The sequence below is a fragment of the Falco naumanni genome, chromosome 6 (genome assembly GCF_017639655.2).
Source record: "Falco naumanni isolate bFalNau1 chromosome 6, bFalNau1.pat, whole genome shotgun sequence".
NCBI classification, from domain to species: Eukaryota; Metazoa; Chordata; class Aves; order Falconiformes; family Falconidae; genus Falco; species Falco naumanni.
The window spans coordinates 80,318,098-80,345,437 of NC_054059.1; the positions used below are offsets into that span (position 1 = coordinate 80,318,098).

The following is a 27,340-nucleotide window of genomic DNA, read 5'->3' on the forward strand; positions in this document are numbered from 1 at the left end:
TTCATGCAGAGGAATTTCCAGCCGTCTGACCAGAGAACTCCACTTGTCTGGTTTGGATTTACATCAAGAGGCCAAAAATAAAAGCACATTTAAATCATTAACTTACATGTGATTAAATACCGTTCACCTCTTTCAGTAGCTACATCACACTTTGTGGTTAAGTGCATGAGGTGGAAAATGTTTTTCTTCGTGTGCTGTGTATGTGCGTATACAGTAGATATGTGCACACACATATGGGGCTGGAATAAATAGGCCTACATCAGTTTGATGCTGTGCAGTTACTCCTGCTGAGAGTCAGACCCATAGTATAGGTACATGCACAGGCTGAACAGTGTGCTCTGATTCTTTCTAGAAGCCATCACGTGCCTCCTTAGATAAACAGAAAACCAGTTCACTCCAAAAAGCTATGCAGAATATTTACAGTAATAACAGCTCTGTGGTGCAAACCCCTCATGGCACTTGACCTGATGCATGTAGCTGAGGCAGGAGCTTTGCAATGTTGTGGGTCATCCTGTGTCATCCTGACAAGCATGGTCTGCTCTGGACTCCAGCAGCAGGTCAGTGTAGGAGAGCAAAATATCTTTCCCCAGAGCATATCTCTGTGCTTGGTGGGGAAGGGGTGGCAGTCCCCTCACCTCTTTCCAGCCTGGCTTCTCACATCCAAAGTGGTCAGTTTATAACTGTAAACGTGATGCAGCTTGTCCTGAGTCTTTGATCCTTCTGGCTTATTCTGTGCCTGAAGGCTTCACCCTGTGCTCAGCAAAGTTCCTGGCAAAGCTCCTCTTGACTTTAACAGGGTGCGTTTGAAAAGCTGTTTGAACGCCCTTGTATCGATGGGGAGTTTCCTGTGACAGGGATCTTGGATCAGGCTCCAATTCAGGACCAATTAATGCTTTATGCTTTTTGTAGAGATTTCAAGGTGCCATATATATATATATAAAAAGGTATAAATATATATATGTATGTGTATGATGTCTGTATAAACTTGCCATTAAAATTTTTCCTTCTTCCTTTTTAGTTGCAGAATTTCCCTTTTCCACGACAAACCCCCACACCTGTCCAAGGCCCAGCATGAGCCACAGCTTGTCCTGTGCTGTGATGATATTAAGTTTTCTCTGTCATGCAACCAGGAAGAACTAGAAATAGCTTTTAAAATTGTTTTAAAGAAAAGACCTTGCTTTGTGGTAGAGCACATCAGGATGACAGATATTTAACTTAGGCATTTTGAAGCACAAAAAAAGCTATTTCAGAACATTTTAAGCAAGTTTTTATGGCTCCCTCTGAGCTGAATACTGTTGGGCTCGCAGTAGCTAAAGTGCCTGGCAGCTTTACAAAACCAGCCCTAATATAAAAAATACCCAGTCTTTAAAACATATGTAAAATAGCTTTTCTGCAACATTTGTGGCACATAAAGTACCAAATACATGTTGGTGAGTGTGATATAAAGCTTTTATTGCCATTCATTTGGGATGACCCATATAACTCACTCATGATATGTTAATAAAACTGTTCTCCACTCTGTCTCTTTATAAAAACACACATATAAAGACCACTAAAACAGTGGTGATAGCTGTGTGCTAACTTGTTAAGTAGTGCTGTAAGTTGCATTTATCATCTGTCCTAAATGGCTTTATCTGCTTTCGGCCCAGTAATCAAAGACTGACTCCAAAATACTCAGAAACAGCAGTTTTCAGAATAAGTTTGCTTTCTGAAAGTCCTCCTCAAAATCATGCTGGCTGGAGGCCCAGAACCATCGATATTCTGTCTGATACCAGTGACAGCCTTAAGGACCAATATCTATTGACCTGCCAAAACTAAGAACTGAAATTTTATGCCATTGGAAGGAAAAGGTTTTCAGTTTTCTAAAATGATAACAAACCATTATCTTAATCTCAAAAATATGTACATTATTGGGAATGTTTCTGTACTTTCCTGTCATTTAGGTTTTTCCCTTCTTCTAAGACCTTGCTAATTAAGGTATGAAAATTTCTGGCTGGAAATGTGGAAAATACTATTTGAAAACAATACAAAACTAAAACTAAAACTCCATGTAAGTCCAGATGTGATCAGACTGCAAGCCCGCCAAGGCAGGGACTCGGTATGCCTGATGAGCAGTCTTAGATGCAACCATTCTAGGAACAGTAAATATTTACAATTAATGTACTAGCAGACATCATTTTCTGACACATCTGTGCTGAAGTAGCTTTGAAGCCATAACATACCATAGGCAGGGAGAGAAAAAATGGAAGAATGTATCTATTTGTATAAGTTCAAGACACAGAATATGCAAAGCCCTAAAGAACAGTTGACGATATGTACTGAAGTCGATGAGGTTAATGATGTGCTCAAATTAAGTCATGTTCTCAAGCCTTCGCTGAATCAGGGCCTATATGCACAGGCCAGGCCTAGACTAAAGTACTTGCAATGGGAACAGTAGTTGGCAGATGCTTTTCTTTTAAAGGGAATTATTTCCCCCGTGTGTTTGAATATTCCTCCAAGTGCTGCTGGCTTTACTGGGATGCTTTGTTCTGTTTCCCAGCCGAGCTCCCATGCTTGCACACAGGAGCAGTAGCACAGCTGGAAGTGGATTAGAGCAATCTGGCAGCAGCAGTCCTGGGAGGAATTAAGCGCCTCGCTGCTGGAATGGGAGGCCTAAATTACATTATTATTTAGAATTGAGTTTTAACTTCATTGCTCTACAGTTTCGCCCTGGTGGGTAACTGCCCTCGCTGCGATATACTTGGTGCATCTTAAATACGTTCCCTGCAGCAAGGACACAGATGAAGTTATGGCATTACTCAGTAAAGTGTCCAAATCTTATATAAGCAAATGTCCAGATTTGAGCACCCAACTGGTCTTATTGGCCTGAGAGGATTGTTCACAGGCTTATATTTAGCAATTGTAGAGCAAGCGATCACATGATAGAGAGCTCAGTGACTGTCTCCTGGAAGTCAGCTTGCAAAACTGTTGATGACTTCAAAGGGAGAAGGATTGGCCTGGAATCTGTTTTTCCCAAAACAGACTTTTTGTTTTATGCATGCAAATGTTTGTCATAAAATAACAGGGAAGAGAAGAATGAGACATAAATGAAAATCAGTGTTGCTAATTTTCTTTATTAGATCAGGTCCTAAATAGTTGACCTTTAGCTTGAAAACAGTGCTGGGAATAAGGTGACTAAATGGGAACTGGAGACATAAATCTTGTCTAAATATCCTGATTCTTCTGACTGGAGAAAAAAAAATTATCAGAATTTCATGGAGTTTGAGGCTAGAAGGATCTTTGGATTATTTACTATGATCTGCAAATCACATCCCAGCCAGTTTTGCCCATTGAGCAAACATAGTATTTCATCATTTAGCACAGAAGTTGTTTTCCATGAGAGGCAGAGACTAGAAGAAACTGAAGTGTCTTTGGAGCACAATGCCCCTCTGAGGGGGGAATTTACTGGATAAGAAATGCCTAGCTGATGGCAATAGCTGGTCCATATTTTGCGCTGTGGGGAAAAGTAAATCCCTGGTGATTCAGTCAGTCAAAGCTGAAAACCAAATATTTCGTGGGCCTTAACCTGGAATCAGGATAACTCTAAACATGTGAGGAAGGCACGTACTCGGCAAGACTTTCTGCACCACTCCAAGGCACTGGTACCACCATTCCCATCCATAGCAGAGAGTGACCATGGTTAAGCCCCGTAACACTTCTGATTAATTGCATACTGGGAGAAAAGCTACAGTGATCTTAAGTCTTGAGGCATGAGATTTAATTACAGACATTGTCTTAATGTTGAGTAGTGAATTCTCTGTGGCATTGATGGTGGTACAGTTGATGGATTTTAAAGTGCCATGACCTGCCCATGCAACTCTATCCTCCTCCATCCCAATTTCTCCTATTGCTGCCGTTTCTGGATTAAAGCCTGCCTTTTCTTAGTCTCATTATAAACACCCCAAGAAGTAAGATCACCTCCCCTCTCTCCTTGTTTGTTCCTTAAAGAGTTCATTGCTTTAGCAACGTGGAAACTGAATTTGTCCAATTTCCAGCCATTAGACCATTTCACACCTTTGTCAGCAAAGCTGAAGAGTTCCCTCACACTTCCTAGATGTTTTGTCCACAGGTGAGCATCCATGCACATTGGCCTCTCAGCCTTCTCTCTGATAAGCTGAATAAATAGTCTTCAAACCTGCTATTTTAGGGCTTGTTTTCCAGTCCTTGAGCACCGTATTATTGTTCCTCTTTGACCTCTTGCTGGAATTTCCAATACCTTTTTTAACTGGGCACACCAGAATGGGGGAAAATGTTCTTAATACTTTTTGCAACAGTACAGTTGCAACAGGGGGAATATGATCTCCCTACTAGTACTTGAAATTTTTTTTGTACATCCAGACATAATTATAACTCTTTTTGCTTCTGCTCCTTTCAGAGAGGTTAAGATGAGGAATTATCACGATGAACCCTAAGTCATTTCATGGGGCTTGAAACAAAAAAATCTCAAAAGCAGAGAAACAATGGAAAAGAATTAAGATGTGAGTCATTTGTAAATCTCATCGTCTCATTTTCTTTTTTTGTCTCAGTAACAATTTTTGAACACAAAGGGCAGAAAATACTGGAAACAATAAAATAAAACAGTTTGAGACTGAGATTTGCTCAGTGAACTCAGGGATTTTAGAACTCAATAAACTTTAAAACTTCATCCTCAGGTGCTGCTAGGTAGGCATTGCTGTTTCCTTCTCATGTGACTTCACCACTGCTGAAGTTAAATAACGTAAGTTGAAAGCAGTGGAATGCAGTCAGGATTATCCTGGTGTAAACAAAAGCTGACTTTATTCCTCTGTATGCCTGGCTTTGAAAGAAATCGATATTAAAGATGCAAGTGCCAACAGCCTGTAGAGGAACAATCTTTGCTTAAATATTAGAACACAAGGGGTCCCCACAGCACTGTAGCTAAGGCCGGTTGCACTCTACCAGAAGCTAACTTCACTCTTATTTTAATACAGAAACATGTAGTTAGTTTTTCTTCGTTAGTCTCAGAATCATCTTGTTGCTCTTTGGTAGTTAAACAAAACTTTACATTCTGAGTAAATACACAGCATCTTAAAAATCAAGATACCGGAGTGATCATACTCATAACATCTAAATATGTGGGTTTATAACCTGAAGGGCTTGATGGTGGGATTGGTGGTTTTTTTTCAGGTTTCTGATGCAAATCATCTGCTGCTTGTCTGCAGTTGGTTTAGGGACACCTGCATAAGCCTAGCGTTGCAGAGGTCAGGATTAGACCCTCGGGGACGTGCTTTAGAAATGATGCTTGTCACTTACGTGCTGCTACAGAGTTACGATGATTTGTGAAATGCTAGTTAGGCACTGTTCTTCCTGGGGCACTTGTAGGCCAGTAGTTTTACATTCACTTGCTTCCTGCCCTCAGGGTCACGTGGACTCCTAAGAGATTTGGAAATGAACCCTTCTTTTTGTGTCATTTGAGCACCTGGGTTTTCTTCTTAAAAAATAGCATTTGAAGGTGCTCCAATTGCATTCTTCGTGATAACGTTACAAGTGTTACATTTATTTCTTGCCTCCACTGTGAAACCAAACATGAAAAGGGAAGGAAGAAACCTCAGTTTTCAGAGTAAAAGTAGAACCAAGTCAAAAGAAACTTTCTAGATGGTTGAAAAATATGTGTTTAATTTTCTTTTTAATGACATTATCCACTCACCTGTTTCACTGGGTTTAATTTGGGAGTAGGACAGATGGTATCACAAAAATAGGAAGATGCCTCTTCTTTTTGTTACATTTACTGTTTATCCCCCTCTAACCTGAAACCTAAGTCCATGGCTGGCGGATTACTGCTTTTACCAATGTAAAGTTTGTGGCTGAAGAGCACTATTATCCTTATTTTGTATATAGGAAGTTGGAAGGCAGAGAATTTAAATAATTTTTATAAGGTCATGTAGAAAAACTTGAGAAGAAGAGGTTCAGGCCTCTTAAATCCAGGTAACCACTTAATCCTTGGATCGTTGTGTTCTGTCTTGGGAAAGGGTACCTGGGGAATCCCTTCTGTGGACTTTTTGAGACAGGTCTGTCAAAATACCCCAAGCTGTTTGGGATGAGGCTCTAATCAATCAATCCACATCATCAAGGGTTTGTAGATAGGGTGAGGAGGGGAGGGAGGGAAAGAGGCATGATAAAGGAGGGATCATCTCAGCTAAGTCTGCCTCAAATTTATGCATTAGTCATTCAATAATCCTAGCTTCTTTTGTTATCACTGGAGAGGGACATAAGTCCATTTCTGAAAGGCAGTTTGGTTTGTCTTAAAATACGGATCTAAAGCTGGGAGAACTCCCTTTAGAGGAGCTTGTCTGTCATCGCTATCTGTAAAGGAGACTTGGACAACTAGGTTGGACTAATGACCTAACGCCTGGATGGCTGGAGTTAGGCAAGGTGGATCTTATCTGTAAGTAAATCAAGAGATTTTTGGTGTGTCTGGGTTCCTAAGGTTGCTGTGGGTATCTAACAGGTGTATTTCAGCTCCATGTTCCTCTGAGTCCTGGATGTAGTGCTCCCAGGATTTAGCACCTCCATTTGTCTCGCTGGACATATGCAGAACATATGCGCCAACATGTATGGAAAATACGTACCTATTTATACCTGGTTTAGACCATGTCTCAAAGGCAGCTTATGGCCAAAGTTGTGTGTGTCTTTGCACGTGTGCATCTGTGTTGGTGTGACTTATTCCACTCCCGGTGTATTCTCACCTGAACACTGACCAGAAGTAAAATATCCCCTTTCAAGTCCCAGCTCTGACTGATCTGGAGGATGAATATGAACCCCTGTCCCCTGAAAGAAACCCCTAACAGGAAAGTAGAGTTGAGGAATAAGAGACACTAGTCCATTTCTCTCCTGTGTACCCAACTAGGCAATTGCTGATTCATTAAGTGAGTAGAAACAGGCAGATCACAACTTTTCAGCATGATTGTATGGGTATTTACCTTTATTGTGGGAACATGCACAAGTCTCTGTTCCAGTGAATATTGAATTATTTATCTGGAGTGGAAGATCTTTAATAGGAGGGGTGACTCACTCCAGAAACTCCCTTTGGCCCAGAGTTAGGCATCTAAATGCCTTGAATGCATGGGAGCATACAACCTCCATCCTTCTCCTCTGCATTTCCAATGACTCTCATAGTGACTGCCCACTCATTTGCCTCTCAATATAGAACTGCTCAGAGCTGGGAATTTTACAAGGCAGAAACATGCCTGGAAAGGGTGTTGCAATGCTCAAATGGGCAATGTACTTGCCCTTTGGGGAGTGAGCCCTAATAGTTAAGTAATTTAAAAAAAATGGGAGGTGTTATCCTACATCACTTAGGTGAACTGTGAAATTATATTCAAAGAGTAGGATTCCTCTCGCCTAACTTCACCTCCCTGAAAGTTAGGTGTCTAGTCTGAGCTAGTCCTTTAGGCTTTGTCTATAATCCATGCAGTGAGAAGGGCATGTGTGGGGTGAGTCACACCAGCTTAAATCGGGTGTCTCAGGCAGTTGGAAGGAATTGGTCCTCTGGAGATGCTTAGTACCTCTGAGCAGAGAGGGAACCTACATAACCGGCTTAGACAAGATACCTGAATGGTAAATGGCTAAACAGAAGAAATCAAGGCAGCACTCAAATCATCAGGGGTTATATTGAAATAAGGGGGGTGTGGGGAAGATAAACTGTTCAATATGTAATACAGTGGTTCTGCATATTGAAGTCACAGCTCCTCCATGTGAGAAGGATTAATCTATACAGATTAAAGTTACAATACTCTTTTGAGCCTGCCTGAAAAAAATGAGCAGGATGGAGAAAAAAGAGAGTGAAAATATGAATCCTTGGTCTTTAATCAGACTGTCAGACTAGTAAAAAGATATTATTTTCTTACCTTAAATTGCTGTTTCTTAGCTGGTTTCCCTCTCCTGCAAGAAAACAGTATTGGGTCTCATATAATATCAAACTCTCTGAATCTGGAAGTGATCAGGAAAGGTGATTTGTTTTTTTAAAGGAAAAATAAATCTCAGATTGTTTGCGTGAGACTGTGAATATTTATGTACTGTTCCCCTTCTTCCCTCATTGCGTATTTCACCAAGTTCATTTGCATGTGTTACAGGATAAATCTTATTGGAGGGCAGTGTAAGAAAGCAGTAAAAAGGAAAAGCATCAATCAATGATCCAAGGTAGCAGCAGGAATCATTGTTCATTTTTGTACATGGATCATTGTTTGTTGAACTTGCCTGGTCTTGACAATTAAGAAACTTGCAGTTCTGCCGAGGTCAGTCTCAGGTGGTTTCAGCGTATGGCTATAAAAGTCATTATGTTGCTGGGATTCAATGACTTTGAAGCCTTGTTGTCACTGTGCTTTGAGTGGTATTCACTTATGAAGAAGGCCACATATATTTTACTTTGGTTTGGAGAAAATACTTTGTGACAAAATGTTTATTTGACAAGAAATGCCATGGGTGGTGTGAGTAACCTCAATAATTGGCAAATGTGTGTTGAATTTGGTGAATAATGACTTGTTTTGGAAAGTAAAAGTATTTTCTCTGAAACTTTTTGGAGCAAAAGGTTATTCTCTTTTTAATTTGGAAGTGACGTAGTAGTTTTGAGGATTACCAATATTTCAAAAGTGATGTGAAAATGACAGAACATATAGGCACGACTTACTTAACCAACCATCCTAAAACATGGCACTTTTTTGTTTTCATGTATGTTTGGAAATCTTATGTTACTTTGCTTTAATCTTGTTTATAAAACTGAACTAGTTTTACTTTCTTTTAACGTAAATCAAATAGTTTTTATATTCAATTTGGCCAAAGAATCAATTGTTCTTGTTGCCCTCTGTGCTTTGCTTCTCTTCCCATAATAACTATCAAGTAAAATCGTCATCCTGCAAATGGCCCTACTCAGACACATAAAATAGGAGTCATCTCACCTAATTTTAGCTATTTTAAATTTAGGTAGCCAGTCTGCCTGTTCTCAAAGGACAGAGAGAGAGAGGGAGAGAGAGAGGCTCCTCTGGTGGTAATTCAGCTTTTCCTAGGCTACTATTTTAGGATGGAATGATTTGCCTTCCAGTGGCTCCTTCAGGCCACAGAGATTGGCATTTATGTGCTTTGTCTGCTTTGCTATTTCTCCTCGTCCCAGCATTAAACAAGGAAGGAAATATTTGGAGTTCAAGGAAGGGGAAGAAGAGTCCTTGTCTGACCTCTGCAAATGCTGTGGGTGTGGGCAGCCTGAATCAGTTTTACTTTTTCCAAACCATTTTTCTTTTACTACTTTCTAGTTACTTTCCATTTTGCTTCAGCCTTATTTGACCCACAGAAAACAGAGATGGAAACGACCGATGACGCTGGAAGTTTTATGGCCAGCACTATTTAGGAGGTCAGATTAGCTGATTATAATAGTCCCTTTTGGCTTTAAAAGCTGCTGGAGAAATCCTAACAGCAAAACTTCCATGGTCTTTGGTATGGCCAGAATTTCACCCTGAGTACCTAGTAATGAATCTTTGTCATCTGGCCCTCCCCTTGACTTGCAGGATTGCTCCATGCATTACATTTTCCAATGTTTTGTTCAGTTGTGGTATAAGTACTTCAAGACACAAGGATTTCTCTTTGTCCCCTGGAAATAGTTGCACAGGCTAATAGTTTAAGGAAGTTTTAGCTTGAAGAGTTGAGTAACAGAGCCAAGGACTGTTCTTGGTTGAACTGGAGCAAATATGGAATAGCTTGTTGACAATGTGGAGTTACTCCTCTTTTATGTCGGTGTAACCGAGAGCGCAACTTTGCCAATTATTAACTTTTGTTACATTATTTGTGTTTCTGTGCATGTCAGGATTTGTTAATCTCATTGTTCAACATCAAGTAACCTTTTGCTGAAAACAGAGCGTCATTGTGAATTAGGTATCATCAGCTAAATTGAACCTCACCCTGTGCATTTGACAGATGGTAATACATTCATTAAGTGTTCTGTGGTTGCTTTGAGGTTGGAAAGTGCTATTTTTCTGGCTTCTAACTCAGGATTCCTAAGTAAAGTTGTATAAAAGCATAGTTTTTAAGGCAGAAGGAAAATCACAAAGAGCTCGTGAGGGTTTTTTTTTATTAATATTGTTGTTTACTATTGGTGGAATGACATGGCAGGGCTATGATTGCTGTAGGCTGTCTTTGGCTGCATAAGTAGCTCAGAGTGAAATAGTGAAGGGTGAGAGAGATGGTTCCACGATCGATTTTGTATATACACCGGTAGAAGTTCTTGGAATTGGAAGTTATGTTAAATAAATCACTGTGGAGGCAATATGATGTTAGTACCTTTGTGCTCGATGATTTCACTGTCTGGAAAGATGGCTTCCAGGGGTTCAGACATTGCAGCTGTTGCACAGTTAAACTGATGACAGGCCTCCTCTTGCGGAGCTGGTCACATTTAGGATCTCTAAGTTCATAATGAAAGTCTGCAGGGTGGGGAAGCAATTGGAGGTAGAAATTTCAAAAGCAGCACAGAGCCACATTTCCAGGCATAGTTCCACTTGGCGTTGTAATATTGAATCCTCCACCCTGGTATTACCAAGACAATGCAAGGCTGAGATGAGAAACTTCAGGAAAAGTTCTCCACACAGCTGATTTAGGGGTCACTTAAAGCAAGTGTAGAGGAGAAAACTCCACTGACTACAGAGGAAGCTCAGGGTATTTAATTCAAACCGACTCATTTAATTTATTCCCTTTACGGAAGATTAATCCCACCCATTGACTTGCAGTGAAGCCTCAGCTGTTATCAGCAAACCTATTTAGTTATTTAATGATGTTTCCATTGGTTAAATTGCCAAGGGAATTAGCTGCTTAGCCACTTCAGAAATTCATTGTGGGTAGTATGCTCACAAGTGGGGAATTAGTCACTTTTTACTTAGTCACATCTTTTAAAATGTCTGCAATTCAGTCTAGCACTGTGACTGGTATTCACAATACCCCTGCCCTGGTGCGTACCTGCTGTCCCCTATGTTCTCAGTGGAGGCAATGTTTAGAGTCATCCAGATTTTCACAAAATAGCCAAGGTATGGGAGGATTAAATTAAATCTTTCTTCTGCTGAGTTTGCTCAGTAATATGAACCCAGACATCTCTTTCCTCAGCAAGGGTCCCAAAATCTTCAGATCTGTAGGATATTCTGAGGAGGTTATTTCTTGGTCTATGTTCACATTTTTTCACCTTTCACATAATGCTTAAATATCAACCAGACAAGAGGGAAAACAAATTTGTTTTTCTGACTTTTACCTGTGGTGTCAGCCTTCAGTCATGATTTACTGAATGTTGAGTCATTTATGGAAAGTGAAACAGGTCAACACGAGAGCTGTACAAATTACCTGGTACTCTGCTGGTGGGGTCTCATCTGGCAGCTGTGGGCTGATATCATGTTGAAAAGGCATTTGAAACTCAGTTGTCCACTTTCCAAGAAAATGCTTTCCCTATACCACTGGTAAAATCCCAGTACTTCTCCCAATTTTTTTGGCAAGAAAGAAGAAAACTGACCTGCTTTTGATACCTCTGTCTTCTGGAGGGTCACTGTTGAATGCAAACATAAGGTGGGTTCTCCCACCCATGCCAGCACTAGACATTTGTCTGTCTCTGAGATGTGGTGCTTAGAAGCCTCTTTCTTCAATATTTTTGAGATTCTTTTGTGCATCCTCCTACTTTGAGTGGGGATTTCCCTGAGCACCTTCTCAAGGAACATAAGACTTCAAATCATATAGATAAATCTGAATGTGTCGGGGCACCTAGAAAGTAGGATGTGCAACATGGAGATTTGCATATAGATTTCAAAGAGTGACTTGAAAACCATCAACAGGCTTTGAAAATATGATCCTGTGCACCTCAGCTCCATTTGAATTGGCAATTGTAGGATTTTAATGCTCTTAGTTTTCCAAAATTCTGCCACTATTCAGCTGGAAGAAAGGCAGTTCTCCCTTGTTCCCTACTCTTCTATTTTCATGGCTGTTCTGAGAGATCTACTAGTATCAGAAAAATTTTGATTGATTTGAGGGGGTCATTGGTTCCACAAGTAGTGGTCCAGTTCTTGGCTATCAGGATATGAAATGGTCCTGACCATGTGATGATTTCACTGTGAGATGTCAGGATCCTGTGGCTTCCAGCAGAGCCTGTGAATTAGGTCACAGATGTGTTGAACCCTGAACATACAATTATTTCTGGCCTTAAGCTGCCGTATGCAAGCGCCAAGTATGAATTCAGATAGATGTTTTTCCCACTGTCACAAATAGGCTTCACTCCAGGCATTGTTTTTGAGACAGCCATGACGCACTTTGATATATCAGTAAGAGCAAAAACATAATCCCAACTCTAATAAGTTCCAGAAAAGATATATAAACACATCTCACCTGCCACTCCTGTCTTTGTACACACATGTAACTGACCCCATGGGCTAGCACGAAGCATCTAATGTACTACTGATACTGGAAGGATTGCACAGATGACTCGAAGAACCAACGATCCTACTGGGTGAAGGGGGTACTGGAAAATGCTCAGCGTTAAGCCAGTACTCTAAAATCTGGATGAGCAAAACTCAATTAAATTGCAATAATTGGATTCCATTGTCTCTAAATGAATGCATTGTAAGAGGACATAGTCTGAGGCTGACCAAGAGAAGGAGAACTATCTATTCAACAGGTGTTACGGGTCAGACTAAAAAGAGATTGCTAAATCTTTTGAACGTTGCCACATGGGGGTATATTACACGCTATGCAGTTATTACCCTTCAGTAGAAGTTGTGCGGCAGAGCACAGCTGCAGACAATTAAAGACACCACTGCCAGCATCTGACAGCAGAATGTCAGTGTCAAAATTCAATTTGAATCGATTAAATAAGGGATGGCAACACTTTTGTTTTATGGATGGCAGCACTTCAGTCGCTTTAGATGTTCTGCTTTCAGAAATAAAATTCTTTCCCTCCCTCCTATGTTTGTTGGGGTGTTTTCAGTTGGATAGCAGTCATTTCTCCAGTCAATCAATTAAGCCAGGATTTGCCACTGTGTCTAAGAGCCAGCCACAAAAGAGCTGGTATGGTTCCCTGGTGCTTGGCCAAGAGGCTTCAGTGAGAGCAAGACATCAGGCAGCTTAATCTGACTTCCACCACTGGCACAAGGTTTAATGGATGTTAGGGCAGCAGAGGAACCATGTTCTGTGGCATTCAGCTCCTGCTCTCTCAGTGGCCCTGTGCGGGCCGCCTTTCCCTCCGTGCCAAAAGCACAGGGGCAGCTGACAGCAGGGCCAGTGTGGCTACCTGCACCAGCAAGCTGCTCTATGCAGGGTGGTCGCTGCAGCCCTTTGAAGCTTGCGTTGCGCTCCATAAATATATTTATCTCCACAGGCCTTGTAGCACTATGCTACCTGATTAATTTGACGCATTGAGTAGTTTCCCCTATGTGAAACAGCAGTAAGTTGCTCAGAGATATAAGATTTTACAGGATTAGGCCTTAAATGCTGACTCCAGGCCAGATCTGCAGCAGGTATAAATCACTGCAGGTAATTTTCACCAGCTGAAATTCTGGCCCTAAGCCCATGAGTCATGTTGTTATTTTTTCACATTGTAAATTCTTGCTGTTTCTTGTTTATATTACTTTAGCATTTTAGGGCACTTGTCGGGGGCCAGGACCCCATCGTGCTTGTCACCCTTCAAACAGAGATGCAAAGGGCCCTTCTTGCCCCAGAGCGTTTGCAGTTTCAATAGCATGCAAACCTGCGTTACAGTCATTCAGCTTTCTGTAAGTGCATTATTGCAAGCAAGTTTTTCTATTATCCTGCCTGTAAAGCATAAAAACACAAATTCTGTGCCTAGGTTGATATTTTAAAAGTAAAAAAAAAAAAAATTGCACTCTGCTGTATATTACGTCTAAGTGGCTTTTAAAGGCTGGAATTAGTTGTAGCCAGTAGCAGTGTGGGGCATGGGCTTTAGTAACTGGAGAGGTTCAAAGCCTCCTCTCCATTGTGACACCCTGTTTGAGACATACCAAAAAGAGAACTTGCACCTAACTTGAACCTGAAGTGTGTGTGATCTTAGCAGTGGCTGAATATCTCATCTCTTTTGTGTAGCATTGTATTTTATTATTGTTATATTACCTTCATTTCAATTGTAGTGTGTCTTCCAGCTCTGTAAAGCTCTGGTTAGCATCTTTGGAATTACTGCTATTGCCTTTAATTACTCTGGAAGGGGTTTAAAAACAGTAAAACTACAACTTCTTGTAACTGAAGTAATGCTGGAAAATTCTGCTTCTTTACAGTCCTACCTAGCTGCTTACATAAATAAAGTAGTGGCATATAGGGCTCTAGTTTACTGGGTGGTGGCGTCAACAGACCAGAAAAATATCCTGGGGCATATGTGGTTTATTGGTGTATCATACTGACAAGCTGTTCTTTCCTTCCATGATCTCTTTCACTGTTTTTTTGTTGTTGTTGTTTGTTTGTTTGTTTGTTATTTTGGGGTGTGGAGGTTTTTGTTTTTTTATTTTTTTTTATTTTGGTTTTGGGTTTGTTTTTTGTTTTTTGTGTGTGCTAGTCAGGAGAAGAGATGGCACAACCATTTCCTGTGCCCCTTTTTTTCCACTGCAGGATGAGCTTTACCCTCCAGCAGACCTTGCTGGTCATCAGATTGTGTAGGCATTGGAGCACATTGTAACAACCAATAAATGGTTCTTGTTTTTTTTGTAGATACTACCATAGCCATTGACAATGAGTCTTTCTAAATAATTCTTACTCTGCCCTAATCACTTATTAATTGCTTTTTGGCAAAGCCCTTGAAAGAGGTTTGGTGAAGGCTCTGAAGAAGCTGGATGACTATCTGAGAACCCCTCTGCCGGAGGAGATTGATGCAGACAGCACCGAAGAGGAGAAAGTGTCTAAACGCAAGTTTCTGGATGGAGATGACCTGACTCTTGCTGACTGTAACCTTCTGCCGAAACTCCATGTTGTCAAGGTAAAAGATACCATGTGATGGTCAATGAGGTGCCCTCCTCTAACAGCCAACTCCTGAAGCCGATGTGTATTTCAGCAGAGATGTATTAAGTCCTAGAAGGGCAGTTTGAAACACACTTTTGCTCCTCAATATTTCCTATAGGTTAACTTAAGCATCTTTGTATTTAGTACATGGGGAAACTGTCCCATCACGAATTACTGACAAAGACAATATTGAGATCTAGTTATCTTGTCTTTATTTTTACCCTGCTGCAAGTAACAGCAGACTTTCCTATTAATTAGTTCCCATTATTCTTAAGAGAGATGTCAAAACTTTAGTCAGTCCCCACCCATTTGTAACTTAAGAGAAGCAGTCCATCTTTTGGGGGAATATTTGTTGCAGCTGGTATTTCACACAGAGAAGCTAACAAATCAAAGTCACTGCCAAGGTCCAGGATTTAAGATGTACAGTGGTCGCTGGTATAGTGCAAATGGCGTACATCATCTTGACTTCTAAATGCTGTATTTATTTAATTTATCAGATGACATGTTTCTTTAGAATAAAGCAAGTACCTGGCAGAACTTGGCAAGCAAGAAAGCTAGGAATTAATGCCAAGTCATGCATCTATTTTGGCTCCATGAGCCAAAACATAAACAGAGCCTGGGAGCTGACTGCACACATGCAAAAAAGAAAAAAAAAAAAAAAAAAAAGAAGTTTTTTAAAAAGTGCATAAGTCACAAGATAAGAAATGTGATAATATCCTCACAGGTTTAGCTCTTTCTTTGGCTCGTCTTCATTGGTGACGTTGCAGTCAGACAATGCAAAATGAATGTCTAGCCTCTTATTGGTTCCTGTCTCCTTGGGATGAAATGAAAGATGTCAAAAGAGAATTAAAATCTTTCTGAGACAAGTATAGCCATAGGATATTGCCTGAGAAGGATTTTACAGATGGAAGAAAAGGGTAAATTATTTTTTCATTTGATGGAAGATGTGTGCTGGAAATCGTGAAAATCTTGACTTAAGTTGCCCAGCAGGTTTTATCTTCCCCATGTGTGCGTGAAACATCATTGAAGGCAAGAACGCTTAATTAAATGCAGTTTAGGACAGAATTTGGACTTGCATATACCAAGTGGATCCTGGTAATAAAAACAAATCACAGTCATTTCTGAGAACATGACTGTCCTAAGAAATCTGAGACGGAAAACAGCTCTACCATGTGCTTTAAAAATAAAGGGGAACTCTGTGGCACATATGTATGTAATTTATGCCCAAGAACAATTTTATACTGTCAGAAAAATTAGAGATTGGAAGCACTCATTAAGTCAGCTAATCCATCCCTTCCTATCAGCTAGTTCATTCTGTCACCACAGGATTATTATATATGGTATATTCTTACAGGAAAACTGAAATAGCCCAATCCAGCAAGCTACTTAACCAACCAACTAGCTTTAAGCACAGATTAGTCCCACTGACTTCAATGGGACCGTACAGGTGCTTAAAATTAAGTATGTACTTAACTATTTTCCTGAATAAGGGCCTGAGTGTTTTTAGAAATCAAAAATTTCCCTTGATAGACAATTTCCTAGTCTTAACAAGTTTTGAAGTAAACATTTTCTCCCCAGTTTGTCCTAATACTCCTGTTTCTAATGTCTGCTAAATCATCTTGGTTTCTCAGTCACGGTACCCATACCACCCTGAATTTTTCATGAACAGATACAGCCTTCCAACAGCTGTAGGTGGTTACATCCTCTGATACCATTGGCCAGGCAAAATATATTACATATATTAAAAATAGAAATACAGTATATATAAAATATAATACAATGTTAAAAAGGAATATGAAAATATGTTACATGTAATTGTGACTAATGGCTTTCTCTTAAATCTGTCTTCCTTTTTATGATTCAACTGATCAGCTCTTTCTTCTGTGCTGTCTCAGTGTTAAGTGATGTACTTAAGACTGGTAAAAAACACCAAAAAACAATACCGTAAAATTAATGAACATCAGGTACCATAAAAGTCATAATCTGGTGACAGCAGCCAGGTCATTGATTTAGAGCGTCCTTACAAGACAGGGGTCAACCAACAGTCGTTTTTCAGGCTTTTTTATTTTAAGTCCCAAGTCTCCAAACATTTATTTCCTTTGCTATTAATTATATGACAAGAAAGTGTAAGAAGCTTTCTAAAAGGGAATTGGGAGATATATCACTAGCAAGGTGCTTTTTTTCTCTCTTTTATCTTTGGTTTAGATTGTTGCAAAGAAATACCGCAACTTTGAGTTCCCGACAGAGATGACGGGGCTGTGGCGGTACCTGAAGAATGCATACGCCAGGGATGAATTCATCAACACCTGTGCAGCAGACAAAGAAATTGAGCAAGCCTATGCAGACGTGGCCAAGCGGCTCAGCAAGTCCTAACTGACCTCAGCGATGGCTCACTATCCCCTTTTATAGACTCTTCTCCTTGTTGCCTTAAGATATACTTTATCATTATGATATCTGGTTGGCATCCCTGTGATTTCACCTGTTCAAGTGTATTGGTCAGGGACACACTTGCTTCTCCCTGGAGAACAGAGAAGGCAGCTCTAGTGGGGTGTTTGTGTGGAGACCCTTTGAAATCTGAACCTAAAATCTGTCTCAACTAGTATTATTTGCAATCAGTATTGGAAATTAATCCACTTTACTAGTTTCTTGTTTCATGTTGGGGGTATATCACCACCTGTATTCTTTGGAGTTTTAAAAATAAGATATTAGCTGAAATTTTAAGTAAGAGAGTTAGGAACACATAGAACTTGTTCTTCTGTAGGTTATTTCAAAGATGCTTTCCTCCCCAGTGCTGTTGATAATCTTGAGACAGGAAAAAAAATAGGAGGAGGGGAAGGAGTTTGACCCTAAAGGAGAAATGTTCTTAGCGGTTGTATTTAAAAAAAAACTCTCTAAATGCACATTCTATCTTAGCAGGCCTGAGAGTTTATAGGGTATTTATTTTTAACTTGGCGCAAAAGGGGGAAGCCTGAGCGAATATGTCAGACTTGCAGATGCTACTTTGCATAAAATTTGCATGATGTTGTTGGACCCGAATGTCTAAAGCAAAAGAGAGTGAATGAGCAATTGAGCAGGCAGCCCTTGGAAGAGTGGGGCTTGTGCCAAAATGTCCAGTGGATCTGCTATTTGGTAGAGACACACAGACACAGCAATAACGGGGGCAGCATATTGACTGCAGCGACTATAGAGAGAATTGGCACAGCTAACCAAACCGCGTAGGATATTGTCGTCTTGACTGTATGGTTGCCAGTTCCTTTATAATTGCTATCTTGGGAAACTTGGATAGGCAGGAGAAAGCTGTCATTGCACACAAATTCCAGGCAGGGGAAGTGCTTTCTTCGCGTTGGGCTCCAGATGGGTCACTTTCAAGAACTCATCATCTCACCCCAGGAGAAGTTTGTTCTGAAAGCCTCAAAGAGGGCAGGCTAAAACAGAGAGATGCACATTTCCAGCCAGAAATTCAGCAAGTATGCTAGAAGAAATCGATGCATGATGCCTTAGTCCCTCTCATCTGGGGTTTACCGGTCCAGGTTACACAATTCTGAATTAGGATTGTTTTCTAAAAGTGATTATTTTGTTCTATCATCTGTAGCGTCTTCCTGACACAATCTCCTTTATACTAGTGATTATTTGCACATTAGTTTAGCAAATTCAGAATGACATTTCTTTTGCATGAAACATGATTTTCAGTTTTTTGGGGGGATTTATCGTTGTTTTCAAAGATAAAGCTGAGCTGTAACCTGATGTGGTTTCCCTTCTGATCAGAGCTTCTAGAGCTGCACTGATTTGAGGGGAACCCCAAGCTGGTGAGCTGTGACCAAGGGGAACTTTGCAGGAGGCTTGTTTGCAGCCAGAGAGCTGGAGGACTGGAGACAGCACTGAAAGCCAGCCTCTGCCGTGTGATGCTGATGACAGTCTGAAGCCATCCTGTTGCTTTGGTGGGATTATTCTACTTTTCACACTAGCCCAGCTGGGAGCAGAATGTTGCTCATTGACTGTGAAGATAGTTTGTGGTTGACTATTGTTTTGCATGCAATGGTCAATTTGTTCTGAACTTTCAAAATCTTGGAAGAAAATCCATGAACTCCCAAGTCTTCTCCTAGAATGGGCTATTTTAACAATGGCTAGACTGGAGGGCAAAGGCTTGCACTCTTTAAAATATTGCTGAGAAATCAACTGGCTCAGAGGACACTAATAGCAGCCAGAAAAATCTAATGAGATTAGAAGTGTCTGCACAAGCACATGTGGCTTGTTAAAAGCATTTCTTCATGAGATTGGAATTATTTGTGATTTTTTTTTCTCTTTGATTATGGCAATTATTTATTTATTTATTTTAATTTACTTGGTCCTTTTAGTCTTTCTTTCTGGTTTTGTGTTTTCACTCAGCACACCGGTCAAGATGGCTTTGTCTGCTTAGAGAAGTGTTACTAGCAATACTCAGTAAATTAGTTTCTAGTGAAAAGTCTTCTATCTGATAATGTTCACTGGGAATTTTTTTCAGTATGATTTAGCTAGGAGTATGACAATCAACAGGATCAGCATTTTTCTCAGTTGTCTTTTTCCAGGTTTGTACTTCAGTTAGTGGCTTTTGCTTAATCACAGTTGCAGTGAATCTTTGAATAAAGATGCAGAGGCAGATTCAGAATCGTGCTCTGTGCTTATTGCATTTAGCTCCTTAAAGAAGATTGTCCCAACATCCAGCAGATCTCAGGCAGGATAATTTAACCAGCTCAGGATCTGACCTGATTTCCATCTCTGAATCTTCACCAGTTTGCTGAATCCTGTGGTTCTGAAATGTTCTAATATGTCTTTCTTTAGTTTTGCTAGTAGAGGGCCAAATCAAAATCAGTTAATCTCTATGACATCAAATCGCATCTCCTTTTTAAAAAATATGTTTAAAAATGGTTAAGCTGATACCAAAAAGAAAATGAGCTGTTAGCTCAATGAGCTTTTTCTAAGATGATTTGCATGTTCTTAAAATCTTTTTAGGATTTCATTATAAAATCTAAAAACCCCTAAGCTACCCTTTTAATTAATAAAAAAAATCGTAAATATCTTCATTATTCTAGCAATACCACCCCAAAAAAATCTTAATAAAATGTGTTTATGGGTATGAGAAAGAGTATGAGGAAAATGAAACAGCTTTCAGCTACCGTGCCTGTTCTGTCTGAATTCAAGTCTCACTCTGAATCCTATCTTTGCACTTTCACTCATGACTCTATTATAGGCTCATCCAAGATCCAAGATTATGGACAGGTTCAGGCATTTCCTGACCTTTGTTTGGGTTTGAAATCCAAGCTCATGTTCTCAGATCTGTAACTTTCGCTCACCTTTGTGCTTTTTGGCTTTAGACATCGTCAGAAGCAGGAAATACTGGAAATCCTACATAGAAAAGTGTTTTGCTGAGATTTTGAGCTCAGTTCTCAAGACTCGGGATCCGTCACCAGTGAGATTTTAAAGGGCTCCAGACTCCTTTAAGGCAGGGTATTTTTGGTGACCTTCCATTGTATTTAGAATTATAAGTAATAAATATTAATCATACAGGATTGTATATCTACATTGGCAAGGCAGCATTTCTGAAAAGAATCTAAGTGACAAGACAGACATTGCAGATTTACAATAACTTTGTTCATAAATTTTTTGCAAGATGTAAAGAAAGACATAGCACAGAGGGGGAAGAAGCCAACAATGTGGATTTAATCATCTACATTTCAGAAATGCAGACCAAATGTCTGTAAAGATGTCCATTTCATCCAAACATTTCTTAGATATTTATTTCAAAGCCCCCTGTTCAGTCAGTCCAACACTCCATTCATATTGGAAGCAATATTGATTTTTCTTCTATTAGCAGTGGTACGGGAGTGCTAGACAATCCCATAGACTAGTAACTCTTATTCTCTGTTTGACTATTTGAATTGCCACGGTCATCTTGCTGTACAGGTAAGACTAAAGAAGTATTTGTTTCAAGACTGTTTAAATGAGGACTTCTGACAAAAACGTTTTTTTCCAGTAAAAAGAATCAGATGATGCTATTGCTTTGTCAGATCTAGTGTGGAATATAGAGCTACAGGTTACTCCTGTGTTTTCGTCAGCTAAGAAACCACTGACAGCGAGGAATGACAGTCTGTATCACAAAGAAGCTAGAAATGTTTCTTTCCTACAAGAAAGTTCAGCTGAATTACATGTAGCATTTATTCTGAATATGTATTTATTTTATTTTAACCCATAGCCACCTTTCCTCCTCTCTCATCCCTGCTCAGATTCAACTCCCAAGTTGGCCATAACCGTGCTGCCTTTTCCTCAGTGCTAAGTAGCAGGGTGCTCGTGGATTGACACATGGGGAACTGTGGGTTAGTATAACCCATCTGCCTTGTGGGATGAAGCCCCCTTTCTGCATTGACTGAGTTTGGCTAATTAACTGAGTTTAAAGCATTGCAAAACTGTAGGCAGTGGAAATCTCACTTATGTAAAGCCCCAGAAGCACGTGGAAGCATTCACTTTTCAAAATGAATTGGTGTTTTAAAGAAAAAAAATAACCCCAAAGTCTTGTGTCCTCCTTCATGTGTATTCTTTTAAACATCAGGAAGTTTTCATTTTTTTATTATTCTGCTAGATATGCCCATTATTCTTGAATTTCTTTTGATATTAAGAAATATTTTTCCAGGAAGATTTTGCTTTTCTGCTGGATCTTTCATCTCTTCATTAATTTTGATGTCTGCAATGCCCTAGTCATTCCAGAGGAGGCAGGAAAGCTGTGAGGCTTATACTTGTTGAGAAGTTGATGGAGTTAATGATTTTTTTGGAAAAAACAGTATTAAAAACATTTTTTTAAAATGTGTCTTTTCATCTGGGATACTTTAACCAAGAGTGATAGACTGTTTAGTCTGGACTGTGATTTTCAGCACAGAACTGAACAAGCCACCATGTTTAAGGCAGCTTTGCCTAGGAATTTCCCCAGGATTCATAGAGATATTCCTGCTGGATGACAAAATTTCCAATTCCTTTGATCAGCAGGGATCTGCCGGTTTGTATTGGCACTGAACTGTGACAGCCCGCTGACTCAGTGCTGGGCGGAGGAGAGGGGTCCTGCTCCCTTTTCTCTCCTTCTGGCTCATAGGCAGGGACAGCAGAAAGCATTGATCCATTTTGTTTCCTTGCCCCATGCCCCAGGCAACGCTCCAGCCATAGGAAAGCACAGAAACCCCATCCAGTGCTGGTTTTCAAAGCTTGATCAGTCCATGTTTTAGGTGTGACATGAAGGTCTGAAGAGCCCCATGTAACCCCTCAGGCACTCCCCGTGCAGCGTGATGGGAGTCAGCAGTGTCTCAGAGACCGCAGCAGTCACATTCCCCGTTTGCCCCAAATCGTTCCCCTTTCACCATTCATTGGAGAGATGCTAAAGCTGAAAATGCTCCAGAGGATGCACTTGAATGTGATGTATTTTGTGTTCATCAGCTAACCAGCTCCCAGTGATGACGTTGTCACCCTGCAGCAGGTCGTGCCTCTGCTGCAAATGGACGAGCCATCACCCCTTGGAGTGGCAGTCCTCGGGTGGGAAACGCTGAAGCTGCCCAGCCAGATATGGTGCAACCATGATGAAAGGTCCCGGTGCCAAATTTTCTCCAGCCTGGCTCTCTAGCTGAAGTGTGTTAGCAGCTCAGCTGGGGCCATGATCCAGCACTAATGAGCATTTCTAGCTTGCAGCACGTGAATAGAGACTACTCATGTGTTTAATGTTAAACATGTGCTTGCCTGCTTGCCTGGAGAGGGGCCTAAAAGTCATGATAGAAAAGCCTGTATTAATGAAGAGCATTAGTATTCTCTTCCCTTTGAAATCTGGTGGCAGAATTCCCAGTGGGGGAATTCCCAATAGGAATTCCCAGTAGAGCCCAAGGCTACATGAGCATGAAGATGTTAAGTGTGAAGATGTCCTTAGAGAACCGAAAACACTCAAGGAGAAAAGAAAGCATTAGTGTTATGTAGGGTCTTCTTGCAGAAGGACACCGGCCATGTGTGACACCACCAGTGCCGTCAGGCTCCATTCCGGTTTATCACAGGGAGGTTCAGAGTGGAGCTGGGACCAGGCCATGCTGGCAGTGTAATGCCAAGGCATGTTCTGCTGTATCTCCAGCCACACTCCCTATGGTGGTATCCCCACAGTATAACGATGCATCCATTGTGTCTGCCTTGCTTTTATTATGAAGTGACTTGTCTAAAGAAAACTAAGAAGGGTGGGGGAATTTTTTTTTTTTTTTTAATATATATATAGATGGACTAAAACCAATCCAAATATGCTTTAATGGTTCTCAACATGATACTGTCAATTCTCACCACAGGGTGGAATTTGTTGGTGGAAATTAAATTAAATTAAATTAAAACAGAAAGGCTTGGATATTGCTAATGGGTTCTACTGGGAGCCCTAAAAGCAGTTTGCAGTGTAGAACCATAACAGGAGTGAACATCCTTTAATTCCCAGAATCATTTGGGTTTCACAGGGTCGTTTCAGCCTATTCTGCTGCACTGCTGAGAAGTTGCTCTTTCCCTGTCTCCCTAGGTCTATAAACTCTGAAGAATTTGGGAAATGGCTATGGGCACCACATTAATCTTTTTTTTTTTTTCCACTTCCCCCCCCCCCCCCCCCCCCTTCATTAAAAGAACTACTTTAGTTTGGAAGTAAGCAATAAGTAAATAGAATTTGCAAACAGCAGATTTCTCTACTTTTTCATTAAGGAAGTTTTTAAGAGCTTTCAGGAAATGAGTGGTTATCCTCAGCTTTGGGAATAAACTGTGGTATAAAATATATATAGGAGTGTGATTCTGATTAAATAATTTAAGCAGAAAGATTACAGTTTGTTTTAAGGAGCACGCTTAGGACTAAATGAATGGAATACTCCAGATATTGCAATAGGGACTTAGGATTCGGTTCTAATTTCCATTGGTTTCTTTTTTTTTTAATTACTTATTGTACAATATTGAAACTATATGCATATTCACTTTGTTTAACTGCGTTATTTAATTGAATAATGCTGTGAAGTGTGTTGGGATGAAAGGTGGCACAAAGAGGAAAACTTACACTCTTGAAACAGCACTATTATTTCTGTGTGTTTGATTTTGTTCCCGCTGGAATAAACAGAAACCACACCATTTAGCTGTGTAGAAGCAGGATCCCAGCTTCACAGATCCAGATAGTTTGGCACTCTCTTTGAAGGACAGGGTAATTTGCTGTTTAGCAATCTGAGTCTTGCAGTGGGCACAGCGCATTTCGGAAGGCATCCAGGACCATCCTTGGGTGAATGGATAGCATTGCTCGTGAAGGACCACAGCGAATTCCCTGCTGTTACAAAATGAGATTAAGCCATCATGAGATGTGGACTAGCTAACCCTGAACCAGACACATTTGCCTGCAGCGCAGCCACTAAATTGGTCTGACATCAGGAACCGCAGCGTAAGAGCTTGGCCTCAGAAGGAAGTCAAAGCAGCATCTTTGTCACTAGTCATTTTCTATTTATAATGACACAGATCTATTTTATAATCATGGGGAGGCACAACAGGACTGTGCTTTGTTCTGCCTAAATCACATTTCTCGTGCGGGTGCGTTTAAACACAGCCTTTGGCCCCTTGCCGCACACCACACGCACCCAAGGAGGGCAATTCTGGCACAACAATGCACACCCTGTCGTGCTTGAATGCTCAAAGACTCCTGTGCTGAAGCAATAAACTCCTGCTAAATGGCTTTAAAATGTTCCCTTAAGTGTGCTGAGCTGCAACGCCGCCTCACTTCTTGTTTCCAATGCCATTTTGTGTCTAAGCCTCGTGTTTCAAATCAGCCAGGAGTGGATTGTGTTGTTTAGTGCTGGAAGTTACTGGGCATTATTAACCATAAGAAACTGGGGTGAAAACCCCCAAGCCCCAACGCAACCTTTTTTCTTAGTGCAAAATGGACTGCTTGTGCACGTGACTGCATTTTCAGAAGCTGTGAAAAAATTCCTAATAGCTGCTTGCTTTGGTTTCTGGAGAATGGGTCCTCATCTGTGCAAATCCTCAGAGATATGACGGTAAACACCCCACCCCGCCCCCCCCCCCCCCCCCCCCTTTTTTTTTCTTTTTTTTTTTTTTTCTTTTAATTGAAGGGTCCTCCTATGTATTGCCTAGAAATTTATGATCTAGTGATCAATAGATTTATTTTTGTTGTCTGACTGTTTTCAGTTCTAAAGCCTGAAGATCAAAGCCAAGTTGCACAATGAGATTTAGGGGTGAACGGGAATGTTTTTTTTTTTCCTCAAACCCCACTGATTTTCAAATCCTGACTCATTTGGGGCACAGTCCTGGTTACTTTGAGGGGGGTCTGAGGCTGAAAGAGAGGAAGGGGAGTCCACTGTACATGCTACTGTCCTTCCACTGAGAGAAGATAGCAAGAACGAGGTATATGGACAAGTTTCCCATCTTCAGTGTGAAAGCAACCCATACAGAGACCTGAGTGGCCCTAAGCTGATCCACGACTGCTTAAACATTGCAATGACATTAAAAAGCAAAATTTGGGATGGGAACAATGACATGATGATCAGGCACAGTACCTCTTCATGCCATTGTACGGGCAAGAAATACCTCATTTGAAACGACACTCAAATTTTTAAGTACTGGCCCAGACCCAAGTGAAGGCCTGGATTTTCTCCTCCAAAATGTCATCGCAGAAATACCTAATGACTGCTGGGATTGGTAAGAGCAAAATCAGGAACTCAAGGAGAAGGCAGGAATGACCTTTAAACTCAGACCTGGTAAGCTTCCAAGAAAAGTCACTTATTTGTAAACAGCTATTTTATAGTGGTTGACCATGAAAAGTAACTGTGTATCTAGGGGTCTCTATCAGATAGGAAAGCAAGACGGGACAAATCCCTTCCCATACTTGTGATTTTCAGCTGAATCTGCTGTTAATGGGTAATTTTAGATTAGTCTGTAACCTTTTGGGGTAGCAACTATATAATTTCTTCTCTGTATGTGCAGCTCCTAACACAACAGAAGCCTGATGGGAGCGTTTGTGTGCTGCTCTAACCCTCGTAACATGTAATAATAGGAATAATATAATTAAAATGTCGTTGCAGTTCACCTTTAATATTATGATTGTGCGGCTGTACTCTGTCAACTGAGAATAAAATGAATGTCCTTTTTGTATAATAAGTAGTATATTTTATTATTGAAGAAACAGTTAAGTTTAATTTTTAAAAGCAAAAAAGTATCTGCTCATTGTTTCATTTTAAGCTTCTGGATAAATAAACAAACATTTCTTTTGTATCCTTCAAATGAGTATGTGTTAAATGAAGAAATCCACCTTCCTAAATTGTAGCTGGTTATAATCTTATATTCCAAGAGTGATTAACACCTGTTAATTTGAATAAAAGTGGTTTATTTTCTCATTGGGTTATTCCTGAAGTTTTGTTTAATTTGTTAATTGTTTTTTGTAAACAGGCAACGTTCCCTTGGCTGCAAGAAAAAACATGTGCTCACAGCTTGAATACAGCTATACTCTTCACTGGATCTAAAAACTGGTTTAATAGAAGTAGAGGGAAAGGCAGCAAGGACAAGTAAGCTACATCTGTGTTAGAAGAAGAAACATGGCCAGGATATAACTCATGCACTGTCCCCCAGATGCTGGTGCCATATAGCTAGCGCAGCTGGTGGTACTGTGTTGGCCTGGACCAGAGAGCACTCTCCAGGGCAATGTCCAAGCACAGCACACGGAATATGAGAACTTGTGGGCTTATAAGTATGGTCTAAAAAATGATGGATGGGCTGAAATGAGAAACAATTATCCAATATTTCTCATATCACAAGTTACGTGTTCCAAATGAAATAATTAAGCAGCAAGTTTAAGGGTGCCTTTTTACACAGTGTATCATTAAGCTTTGGAGGCCTTTACCAGATCAAAATGAATATGGGGTTCAAATACGAATATGATAACTTCATGAAGAGCTGATCTGTTAATGTTGTTAAACATGAAAGTTTGGGTGCAATTTTCAGGTCAAGAGGGACTCTCTTCCAGGGACATGTAGGTTTCCACTCACCTTATTTCTTATACTGCTTCTGCTGAGAGAGGGTAGACACAGCAGAGGTAGGGCTGGGTGGCACATGCCACATCTCTTTTGATGTGATGTATCATATAAAAATGAGAATTTGTTTCAAAATCTTCAAACCCAAAGTGGTAAGTGTCAACCTAATGTTTCTGCTTTAACTACTGCCAAAATAGCTTTTCAGTTCTCCAGAACTGTAGAACTCCAGGGCCTTGTCTGATTGCTTTTGTGCTAAGCTCTCCATGTGCAAGCCCCCAGGTGCACCT

At 40.4% G+C, this 27,340-nt stretch overlaps 1 protein-coding gene across 2 annotated transcripts in view; it reads left to right on the forward strand.

The window, feature by feature from the left end:
* Positions 1-26,417, forward strand: part of CLIC5 (chloride intracellular channel 5) — a 95,916-nt gene extending 69,499 nt beyond the window's left edge. For both annotated transcript variants that reach the window (XM_040598795.1, XM_040598796.1), the window contains exons 5-6: positions 14,805-14,986; positions 17,215-26,417. In XM_040598795.1, the coding sequence (XP_040454729.1) occupies positions 14,805-14,986; positions 17,215-17,382 (350 nt within the window). In that variant the 3' untranslated portion in view covers positions 17,383-26,417. The remainder of the gene's footprint in view (positions 1-14,804; positions 14,987-17,214) is intronic.
* The last annotated feature ends 923 nt before the right edge of the window (positions 26,418-27,340 follow it).